The following is a 12,499-nucleotide window of genomic DNA, read 5'->3' on the forward strand; positions in this document are numbered from 1 at the left end:
AAAATTGTATATTTTTCAGAGAATTCTCTTTGGACTGGATTGGTGGAATTTTTTCTGGTTTTACGACCATAACACAGTACATAGCAGGGAGACATATAAGATTATCTCCGCACAGGAACATTTTTTTTAATTACATCCAATTATGCAACTCTTAGATCTATTAATTATAAATTTACTTTGTTCGTGGGGAAAACCCCTTAGGCTATGTGTCCACGGTAGAATGTTGCTGCGGATTTTTCTGCATGAAAATCCGCGACTTTCGCGGCAAATCCGCACCTTTTCTTTGCCGCGGATTTACCGCGGAATTGCCACGGATTTTGATGCGGATTTTTTTTTTTCCCAATTCTATAGCCAAAATCCGGATCAAAATCCGCAACAATAATTGACATGCTGCAGATTTTTCCGGATCAAAATCTGCGGCATATCCGCCGCGGAAAAATCCGCAGCATGGACACAGCATTTCCAAAATGCCATTGAAATGGCTGGGAAGTGCCGCGGCTGCAGATTTTCGGAAAATCCGCGGCTTTTCCGCGAGAAATCCGCGGCAAAATCCGCGCATTTTCGGCAGCGTGGACACATGGCCTTAAAGTGTAGCTTTCATAAAATCACAGTTATCAGCCGGACATTATCCGAGGACTAGTAAAACTGCCTCCAGGTAAACCAACCACGCCCCCATCACTGATTGGATTATGCACAGTATACACTAAAAGCTGCCAATCAGTGGTGTGGGCGGGTTTACACGGTGCTCAGCATTCAGAGAACTACAAGATCTGCAGCGGATACAATTATTTTTAATAAAAACTACAGCAAACAGCTCAGTAAGTGACACATCGCTAGAATCAGGGTCTCCATCTTTACATTATGCTGCTCTGAGATGCGGTAGCAAAAACCTGGTGATAGATTCCTTTTAAAAACTCAATGCAATGATCAAGACCATGAACAGTTTTAATTTTATATGATTAACTGAGACATCTAGTACTATTTTACTTTGCTTTACTTATTTTTCATTAGATATATCTCCATTACTGTGCTACTAAAAAGTGTATATTCAGTACAACCATTTGTTCACAAGATTTCACCTGCGTTCAGGCTTTCATATAGAATGAAGGTGTCTGACAGCTAGCATTGTCAGCCATATTAGTTTTCCTTGGTCTTTTTTTTTTCGGTCACCCATTCAACCAGAGGTCCATTAATTAGCTATTCCTTCTTGTATCAGTCATCAAATGTTTACTGGTCCATCCAGGGATGGTTTACACTTTTCGGATGTTATCCTTGCCCTTAGTCGCAACTAAAGTGGTGTATAATGTCCAAAAAAGGTAAATGTTTATTTTAATGGATGTTGTGGAATTTTTTAATCAAGACTTATAAAGTTCAATTATATTTTTATGCTAAGCATTGGATCACTAGAATTTCGTTCATGTTGTTACACACCAGGTCAGAGCGGAATCCATGGACACGGAGTGAAACAGAAGTTGCCTGTGGTTTGCTTTTTTTTTTCTATTAGGCTGTGTGCACATGTGTTTTTGTCACTTTTTTTCTGTACAGTTTTGAAACAATACCTGAAGGGTTTCCTGATGCCAGCAAAGTGAATGCACACATTGCTTGCTTATTTTCTCCTTGTAGATTTAAAGGGAATCGGTCACCAGATTTTTGCTCCCCCATCTGAGAGCAGCAAAAAGAAGAGACAGAGCCCCTGCTTCCAGCGATGTGTCACTGACTGAGCTGTTTGCTGTCATTTTGATAAAATCAATGTTTTCTCTGCTGAGGATCTAGCAGTAATACATGAATATGCTGGACTACCTGACAGCACGCCAAGTAGTGCTCTAATGATAAAATCACTGTTTAATCAGGTGCAGATTATCAAAACTACACTAAGCAGCTCAGTAAGTGACATCACTGGAATCAGGGTCTCCATCTCTACATTATGCTGCTTTCAGATTAGCTGTCAAAAATCTGAAAGATTCCCTTTAAGGCCCTGTGTGCACTAGACGTTTTTGCCGCGTTTTTACCGCGTTTTTGTGCTGAAAACTCTGACATTGCTTCCCCAGCAATGTCTATGGGTTTTCAGAAGTGCTGTCCGGACACAGCGGTTTTTTGTAGCTGCGTTTTTGTGGTGACCACAAAAACGCAGCATGTCAATTATTTCTGCGTTTTTCACTGCTTTTTTCACTCATTGAATGCAGTGCACAAAAACGCAGCCAAAAAAAATGCGGTAAAAACGTTTGTTTTTTTTTGCCGCGGGTGCGTTTGTGCGTTTTTTGCGGTCAAAAACGCACAAAAAACGCAGCATGAAAAAAAAATGCCTAGTGCGCACATAGCCTAAATCTGCAGTATGTCAAATCTTTCATTGTTTTCGCTACAGATTTCACCCATACTAATGAGTGGGGAAAAAAAAATCTGCATTAAAAACGGATGTAATAAAAGAGGCAAAAAATGCGTTTTACACTGCATGTTTTCTGCCAAGAGATGCAGAAATTATGCAGAAATATCTGCACCAAATACTCAATGTCTAACAAAGAGCAGGTATATTTGTAGTTTAGCAAATATTCAATACATTACTATAGAATTCTTTCTAGGATGCATCCAGCTAATTGAGAAACAGTATACAGCTATATTCACAGCGAGCATATGGCTCTGTGCGACTAATGAACGGAAAATCTGCTTTGGAATTCATTCTTTCCACCTACGGCAGATTGGCTGTTCAGTAGCATGAAGATATGGCAATGGTTCCCACAATCAGGCGTTTTATTAAAGTTTGACAGATACGGTCTTTGGAACCCGTACAAGTAATTCAGGAGAACAATTACAAAATATACCACAATGCTTGCCTTACATTGTTAATTAAAGAATGTACGTCTGGGACACCATGGTGTGAACAACATGCAAAACTCAAAAATATACAACTAAACAATAGGATAAAGAGTTGCACACCAGTCACAATGTTTTCATGTTTTTCACATTTTTTCAGATAGTTCATTGTATTTTTCAGTCTAGTATTCCCGTAGCAGTTCTGCTTTTCATTATTCCCCTATACATTGTGACTGTGTGCAACTCTTTATCCTATTGATTAGTTGTATATTTTTGAGTCTTGCACCTTGTTCACACCATGTTGTTCCAGATGTACATTCTTTAAATTAGTATGCATTTTCTGTCTGAGAACCCTGCCCCACCCATAGCCATGTGTCTTATTTCACATATATAGCTTGGTCCTTTGCTTCCCATACAGAGCAAGGTTTTTAACTGCAGGTGAGGTTACACGTAGGTTAGGGACCCCAAAAATAGAGATTACCTTGGCGTTGGTTTGGGGCTCCTTTGCATTGATCAATACAATGGCTAAACATCTCTCATTCTTATTATTCATAGCAGTTATGCATATTCCATTTTCAAGTTTTTCACTTTGTTTCAGATAGTCCATTGTATTTTTCAGTCTAGTATTCCCATAGAAGTTCTGATTTTCATTATTCCCCTATACATTGTGACTGGTGTGCAAGTTTTTACCTACTGCCTTACATTGTTGGCTATATTAAAGGCAATGCTACAAGAGACTGATTATGAATACCTCATGCAGAGAGAACACTCAAAATCTGAAGAATCCACCAAATCTTTCGGGATCTCTCTAACGGCTGAGTGTGAGGTAGGCTCTTCCCTCGGGCAATCAGCATCTGTGGAACAAATCGAGTGGTATGTTACATTTTGGACAAACCATTTTCATAGAAAGTGAACCTTTGGTCTTGGAATACCCAACGGACTTTCTTCTACTTACCATTCCGGATGGCTTTGGCAGGGAGCTCAATACTGTGAACATCTTCAGAGGTGCTGGCATGTTTTCTCTTAATCCCTACTGCAGGAAGGCAAGCAAGGACATTTCCAAGGGTCTTTGTTGCTTTCTCATCTGACTTATCACATACATCAAACAGCTCAGAATTTGGATACGAAGCTTTGGTTAGTCTGAACATCGGGTCCTGTAAAGAAAACAAAACTGCGAATGTCAGCAATAACTCAGGTCATGTATTGTAATTAGGTAGTTGGTCAACCCGCCATGGGGCGTTTTAGAAAGTGCGCTTAGTTTACACTATGCTTATGAGCTTTGCAATAAAATTGATCTTAAAGTGTATGTTTGGGAAATTATATTGCAAGCTCCACTGGACAAAAAAATAACACACACATACAGTGCCTACAAGTAGTATTCAACCCCCTGCAGATTTAGCAGGTTTACACATTCGGAATTAACTTGGCATTGTGACATTTGGACTGTAGATCAGCCTGGAAGTGTGAAATGCACTGCAGCAAAAAAGAATGTTATTTCTTTTTTTTTTTTTTTTAAATTGTGAAAAGTTTATTCAGAGGGTCATTTATTATTCAACCCCTCAATCCACCAGAATTCTGTTTGGTTCCCCTAAAGTATTACGAAGTATTTCAGGCACAAAGAACAATGAGCTTCACATGTTTGGATTAATTATCTCTTTTTCCAGCCTTTTCTGACTAATTAAGACCCTCCCCAAACTTGTGAACAGCACTCATACTTGGTCAACATGGGAAAGACAAAGGAGCATTCCAAGGCCATCAGACACAAGATCGTGGAGGGTCACAAGGCTGGCAAGGGGTACAAAACCCTTTCCAAGGAGTTGGGCCTACCTGTCTCCACTGTTGGGAGCATCATCCGGAACTGGAAGGCTTATGGAACAACTGTTAGCCTTCCACGGCCTGGACAGCCTTTGAAAGTTTCCACCCGTGCCGAGGCCAGGCTTGGCCGAAGAGTCAAGGCTAACCCAAGGACAACAAGGAAGGAGCTCCGGGAAGATCTCATGGCAGTGGGGACATTGGTTTCAGTCAATACCATAAGTAACGTACTCCACCGCAATGGTCTCCGTTCCCGACAAGCCCGTAAGGTACCTTTACTTTCAAAGCGACATGTCAAGGCTCGTCTACAGTTTGCTCATGATCACTTGGAGGACTGAGACAGACTGGTTCAAGGTTCTCTGGTCTGATGAGACCAAGATCGAGATCTTTGGTGCCAACCACACACGTGACGTTTGGAGACTGGATGGCACTGCATACGACCCCATGAATACCATCCCTACAGTCAAGCATGGTGGTGGCAGCATCATGCTGTGGGGCTGTTTCTCAGCCAAGGGGCCTGGCCATCTGGTCCGCATCCATGGGAAGATGGATAGCACGGCCTACCTGGAGATTTTGGCCAAGAACCTCTGCTCCTCCATCAAGGATCTTAAGATGGGTCGTCATTTCTTCTTCCAACAAGACAATGACCCAAAGCACACAGCCAAGAAAACCAAGGCCTGGTTCAAGAGGGAAAAAATCAAGGTGTTGCAGTGGCCTAGTCAGTCTCCTGACCTTAACCCAATTGAAAACTTGTGGAAGGAGTTCAAGATTAAAGTCCACATGAGACACCCAAAGAACCTAGATAACTTGGAGCAGATCTGTATGGAGGAGTGGGCCAAGATAACTCCAGAGACCTGTGCCGGCCTGATCAGGTCTTATAAAAGACGATTATTAGCTGTAATTGCAAACAAGGGTTATGCCACAAAATATTAAACCTAGGGGTTGAATAATAATTGACCCACACTTTTATGTTGAAAATTTATTAAAATTTAACTGAGCAACATAACTTGTTGGTTTGTAAGATTTATGCATCTGTTAATAAATCCTGCTCTTGTTTGAAGTTTGCAGGCTCTAACTTATTTGCATCTTATCAAACCTGCTAAATCTGCAGGGGGTTGAAGACTACTTGTAGGCACTGTATAAGCCAAAATTCATTAAAGCGATTACCCCAAAATTCTGGCATAAAACACTTTGAAAAGTTGCAAAATTCATGACCCAAAAAGACAGTAGCTGGGGCAGGACACCCCAGCTTGTCTAATTCATGTAAAGCTGCAGTGTACCTCACGTCAGAAACCTTACTCTTGTCAATGACTGGAGTAAGATTTGAGTCAAGGCACATTCCACTTTTGAGACGTACATATTTGATTAAGAAATGTCTGACTTAATAAATCAGGAGCATCTGACTCACATGTCCACTTATCAAGAACAGTGTGAACGATGCTGATATTGAGGAATCGCTGCCACAGTGTTGCTGGTTAACACTAAAAAAGTGAATTACTATCTAAATCAATGCATTTTACCTTTGAGCCTCCTGGCAGACATGCATCATCCACAGAAGGAGAATTGTTTGGACCATTTAGGGAGACCGGCTTTAACCTAGTATATGGAGATTGGGCTCGGACAGTAAAGCTAGCCTGTACATTCTCAAAGACCGGAAACAGCACTTCACAGATCAGCTGAGAGTAAATAAAAAATACAAAATATTTTTAGGATGCAATGTATTTAGAGTATTTTGGTATAATATATAGTTACTAGTGATGAGCAAGCACTACCATGCTCGGGTGCTCAGTACTCGTAAGTAGTGATGAGTGAGCACTACCATGCTCAGGTGCTCAGTACTCATACGAGCAGTTGTACGCTCGGATGGGTGCGACTTGCGTACTGTATAATGGAGGCAAATGAGGATCTCGAGCATTTTTCTGAGAAGCTTTCGGAAAAATGCTTGAGTTCCCCATTGACTTCCATTATAGTCGGTACTCAAGTTGCTCTCATCCGAGCATCCGACTGCTCGCTATGAGTATCGAACACCCGAGCATGGTAGCACTCGCTCATCACTATTAGTTACCAATATAATAAATCTCAACAGGAAAAAGGTCATGTATATCTTTGAAAACCTATTTTCCAAATGTATATGAATTGCAAAATTAATCACCTTTGCAATGCACACAAATGAAAAGTACCTAGATCTAGGTGTATTTACTGTCTACGTTTAAAAGGCCCACTTCACACGCCCGTGCAAAAAACAGAATGTTGTGCAGGGCCATGGGCCATCCATGTGTCAATGTGTGTCCGTTTGCCATCTGTGTGACATCCGGAAAGCATGAAATTGTACACTTACCTGTCTCCGGCGCTGCTGTCACACTTGCTTCTGGGTCTGCAGTCAGTGCAGTAAATATTCATGAGGCATAAAAAGCAGGACCCAGAAGCAACCGCAGACCTGGAAACAGGCAAGTATAAAAATCCATTTAAATTCAGTGAGGTGTCCTCTGATACGTGTCACACTGATGTCATATGGACCACATCAGTGTGCGATTGTGTGACATTCATGCTGCCAGACAAAAATGGGCATTCTGCCACGGACACACGTGTGCTCGACACGGCACATGGTCCATGTCAAAGCATGGACGTGTTCGCAAACCCATTGATTTTAAATGAGTCTACGTGTGTTAGTGTCTCTGGTGCATGTAGAAACACCCGTCACAAGTACCGGAAACACGAACGTGTCAATGATCCTAATGAAAAACACATTACGAAACCTTGAAATAAAGGATTTCTCTTTCCAGTGTGTATAGGTCCTAAATGTATAGGTAAAACAAATACAGCTACACCTTCTACATTTGTTTGTATCACTGCATTGTTCAGTTACTTAAACGTGAGGGTCTGATCATACCCTCGGGCCATCAGCTGAGCTATAACTATAATTTATAAACCTAGGACTATTTCATGGACAATGGTTAACAGTCCATAGACTATGTGCTAGTCACAAACTAATAAAATGAATGAGGAGGCTACCTTTTGTGCTTCTGTCTTCACTAAACTCCATTCAGGGTTTAAGGCAACGCAATGAAGAAACTCCTTCAACGACTCCTCCGTCCTCCCCAGTCCAGAAAGCGCCTGTGCCTTCACATAACGTCCCTGCATACACAACAACGTGATAGGTTTTAAAAGCAATTAACCAAGCATCTTGTACCATGCTTTCTAAAAATAATCCTCTCTATTAAACTGGCACACAGGATTACACTAACAGCAAACGTCATGATGTGCTCCGGAGGCAAGAAAATGTATCAATGATGTGCTGCTATCCAAAATAACACAGAGATAAAAATATATGATAGAGGATGGTGATGTTACAAATTGTGAGAACTAGTAGAACTCTTAGCATTTGCATCATTGTTCCCAATCTTTTTTGTTGTATTTTCCGTCCAGCACAGTCTCTTTAACAATGATTAGGCCTCCATCAGATGTGCATGTATCCAATGATAGGGAGGAGGCCCAATGTCCAGATTTCCAATGGTTAGGCCTCCGTCGCATGTCCAGGTTTCCAATGGTTAGGCCTCCGTCGCATGTCCAGGTTTCCAATGGTTAGGCCTCCGTCGCATGTCCAGGTTTCCAATGGTTAGGCCTCCGTGGCATGTCCAGGTTTCTAATGGTTAGGCCTCCGTGGCATGTCCAGGTTTCCAATGGTTAGGCCTCCGTCGCATGTCCAGGTTTCCAATGGTTAGGCCTCCGTCGCATGTCCAGGTTTCCAATGGTTAGGCCTCCGTCGCATGTCCAGGTTTCCAATGGTTAGGCCTCCGTCGCATGTCCAGGTTTCCAATGGTTAGGCCTCCGTCGCATGTCCAGGTTTCCAATGGTTAGGCCTCCGTCGCATGTCCAGGTTTCCAATGGTTAGGCCACCGTCCCATGTCCAGGTTTCCAATGGTTAGGCCACCGTCCCATGTGCAGGTTTCCAATGGTTAGGCCTCCTTCACCTGTGCACGTTTCCAATGGTTATGCCTCCTTCACATGTGCACGTTTCCAATGGTTAGGCCTCCTTCACCTGTGCACGTTTCCAATGGTTAGGCCTCCTTCACATGTGCACGTTTCCAATGGTTAGGCCTCCTTCACATGTGCACGTTTCCAATGGTTAGGCCTCCTTCACATGTGCACGTTTCCAATGGTTAGGCCTCCTTCACATGTGCACGTTTCCAATGGTTAGGCCTCCTTCACATGTGCACGTTTCCAATGGTTAGGCCTCCTTCACATGTGCACGTTTCCAATGGTTAGGCCTCCTTCACATGTGCACGTTTCCAATGGTTAGGCCTCCTTCACATGTGCACGTTTCCAATGGTTAGGCCTCCTTCACATGTGCACGTTTCCAATGGTTAGGCCTCCTTCGCATGTGCACGTTTCCAATGGTTAGGCCTCCTTCGCATGTGCACGTTTCCAATGGTTAGGCCTCCTTCGCATGTGCACGTTTCCAATGGTTAGGCCTCCTTCGCATGTGCACGTTTCCAATGGTTAGGCCTCTTTCACATGTGCACGTTTCCAATGGTTAGGCCTCCTTCACATGTGCACGTTTCCAATGGTTAGGCCTCCTTCGCATGTGCACGTTTCCAATGGTTAGGCCTCCTTCACATGTGCACGTTTCCAATGGTTAGGCCTCCTTCACATGTGCACGTTTCCAATGGTTAGGCCTCCTTCACATATCCAGACAAACAATTCTATATTATTTATCAAACACTGTTTTTTTGGCAACCCAACACTTGTATATTAGGAAACTGCAGAAAATGAGAAATATACACAGACTGGTTGCACCACTGCTCAGTGACTAGCACTATAGTCGTGCAGCGCTGAGGTCCAGGGCTCAAATCCCACCAAGGACAACATCATATGGAGTTTGCATGTTCTCCCCGTGTTTGTGTGGGTTTTCTCTGGGACTTCGTTCTCAACCCACACTCTATAGACATACGGATAGAGAAATTAGATTCTGATCAGTGGATAGGAGCTGATGCAGATTGTGCCAATAAGAAGAGAGACAGTTTTTGGCCTACAGGGTGCCGTTCTTAGCAAGAAAAAAAAAATCTTACTTAAAAACGTTTGTCTTATAGCCCTGAGGCAACTTTCTATGATCAAGGAGAACACTGATACAACATCCTTTCCATTACTAAGAGCACAGTTATTTTTCCTCCAGTGGTTTCATTGATAAAAAGGACAGTAAAGAAAGCTACTAGGGTACCCATCACTAGGATTACTTCAAGTACTGACTATCTGAAGGACCCTTCAGATCATGAGATCAGTCAAATGCCTGCAAACAACTTCAAAATGTGGTGTTATATACTGTGTACATAGGCTGCAGCAGATGGGTGTGTGTTGATGTAGCAGAGTGGTGCGTTTGTGTCAATGTAGCAGAACTGTGCATGTATACCACACTTCACCGATTCGTAAGGTATTCACAAGAAATGTGGTGTACAAAAATAATTTTAGGTTTATATTGTTAACGAATATATTCTAGTGTTGATGTACTTCTTTCATCCGATGATTTATTTAAATACAGTTAGATATTTATGTAATAGTTTATATATTTTGATGATGTGTTTAATAATTTCATTCAGTTGTATTAAGTTCTATGAACAATAACATTTAATGATAATGTATTTATATTTTACCCTGTATATTCATTGCATTATTCTCAAATCTTCATAAATAAACTACATACATATTCTACAATACCCGATGCGCTAGAATTGGGCCACCATCCAGTTATTTTATAATGTGTTAGCCAGGTTTCCATCAGGTACAACTACATAGGACAATCTACAGTTATTCTGGATGGTCTAAATCAGCGGATACAAATTATATAAAGTTTAGGCTGCTTTAACACATCCGGTTTTTGCAGTGCGGCTCAATCCGGCTCAAAAACCTATGCAACGGATGCGGCGGAAAAACCGGATCCGTTGCATAGGTTTTCCCATGCGGCCCGACCGTTTTTTGACGGATGCGGCTTGATATTGAGCATGCGCAGTGCAAAAAACCGCATCCGGCGTCCATAGGCTTGCATTGTAAATCGCGCCGCATTGCGCTGGATCCGGCGCGATGCGTTTTTTTCACCGCACAAAAAACGTGCCAGGCAATGTTCCATCCGGCCGCCGCATGGGCTAAATATGCCGCATCCGGCAAAAAACGGACACAACGCAAGGCCATGCGGCACAACATGGCCCTAATGCAAGTCTATGCGGGAAAAAACGCAACCGGCGGCAAAAATACCGTTGCGTTTTTTTTGCAAAGCGCCGTATTGTGTCGCTGAGCAAAAACCGGATGTGTGAAAGCAGCCTTAAATCGGAAAGGATGAAATCCCAAGTAATAAAGACTAAAACAAGAGAATAAAAGCGTATTCCCATCTTAGACATATATGGGTTATCCTATAGGTAGCCATAAAAGTTTGATGGCAGCAGTTCCCACTTTTGTGACCTGGAATGGAGCTTCTCCAACACCCAATTTGCCTGGTGAGTCCGTCTTTCACTTCTGAATGGAGAAATATAGTATCCATTCTATGCATGTCATGGTGGGATCTGCATACATCAGATATTATGGCATATGCTGTAGATCGTATATTCCCACCATAGACATTTATGGGCTAACAACTTTCTGATTACAGGAATTTCTGGTCTTGTAAAATGTCTCAATATAAAAAGGAACTTCACTCAATGCATTTTTTTCTGCCTTTCTTCGAGAAGTGAACCTTTCTTGTGACTGACACGGCAGTGCGGTAGTATCCCTTTACCTTAGAGCAGAGTGGCTGTTTCCTGCAGACAGATTCGGCATCATTAAGGGCTTGCTTGAAGTTCTTCATGGCTGAGTAGAGCTGAGCCCTTTGTACTGTTAATAGAGAGTCATGGGGAGCTGGAAAAAAAAAGGAAAAAAAAAAAAAGAATTTAGTTTTATTTTCCAGGTCATGTGTAATTCACATGTGAATATTATATTATTATTATTATTATTATTAATAATCTTTGTCTTTATCATATTAAACAGTTTTCCTTATTAGAGTATTACTTTGAGGCACAAGGATTGGTGATTGAATAGTCAGGGTTAAAAGGGGATATTCCCATCATTACCATAATATACTGATTGGTGGCTGCTCTATATCTGGGATCCAAGCCAATCCCGAGAAACCTGGCATGTAAGGTGGTTGTCCAGTGAAAATAAATAATCAACTGATCCAATTTGTTGATCTGTGGTGGTGTGACCGATCAACACAATGAGGAACTTTTATCCTCTTTAGAGTAGAGTAGCAGTACACATGTTGGATTGCTGCTCCATTCAGGAGTCGGCATTTTCTGGTAGCCTTGTACAGAATAAATGGAGCGGTGTTCAAGTGTCTGACTTGCCGAGCCATTTTGTAAATGGGGAAAAAATATTCCTCGCCAAAGTTAAAAATGATCCCATCTACTGATCGGTGCAGATTCTGATGCTGGGAGGGACACCAACCGATCCACATGTTATCACCTATACTGTAGATAGGTGATAACTTGTTTTAACAGGATGCGGGAGGACAAAAAGAGGTATTCTCATCTCTAGGATCCTATCCCCAAGATGTAGTAGGAATAATAAATAATAATATAGAAAATAATATTATGAGCAAATACCTCTAGTTAAAAATGTTGAATAGTTCTGAAAAATTAGCTATGTTGCTTACATCATAGGCAGGGCATTGCAGTAGCTTTAAGGTATCCATGGTTACGACCACTAGCAACTGTCACTTTATAGGGTACTTTACACGCTGTGACATCGCTAATGATATATCGTCGGGGGTCACGGTGTCTGACGCACATCCGGCGTCGTTAGCGACATCGCAGCATGTAACACCTCTGAGCAACCTAAAACGATCGCAAAAGAGGTA

General features: G+C 42.0%; 1 protein-coding gene across 3 annotated transcripts in view; it reads right to left on the reverse strand.

The window, feature by feature from the left end:
• The window catches only part of LONRF2 (LON peptidase N-terminal domain and ring finger 2), a 109,591-nt gene that overhangs the window by 43,497 nt on the left and 53,595 nt on the right, over window positions 1–12,499 (reverse strand). For all 3 annotated transcript variants that reach the window (XM_075336413.1, XM_075336414.1, XM_075336416.1), the window contains exons 2-6: window positions 11,384–11,502; window positions 7,633–7,755; window positions 6,141–6,296; window positions 3,764–3,962; window positions 3,560–3,662 (exon numbers count right to left, since the gene is read on the reverse strand). In XM_075336413.1, coding sequence (XP_075192528.1) covers window positions 3,560–3,662; window positions 3,764–3,962; window positions 6,141–6,296; window positions 7,633–7,755; window positions 11,384–11,502 — 700 coding nt within the window. The remainder of the gene's footprint in view (window positions 1–3,559; window positions 3,663–3,763; window positions 3,963–6,140; window positions 6,297–7,632; window positions 7,756–11,383; window positions 11,503–12,499) is intronic.

Source organism: Anomaloglossus baeobatrachus, chromosome 2, assembly GCF_048569485.1.
Source record: "Anomaloglossus baeobatrachus isolate aAnoBae1 chromosome 2, aAnoBae1.hap1, whole genome shotgun sequence".
Taxonomy (NCBI): Eukaryota; Metazoa; Chordata; class Amphibia; order Anura; family Aromobatidae; genus Anomaloglossus; species Anomaloglossus baeobatrachus.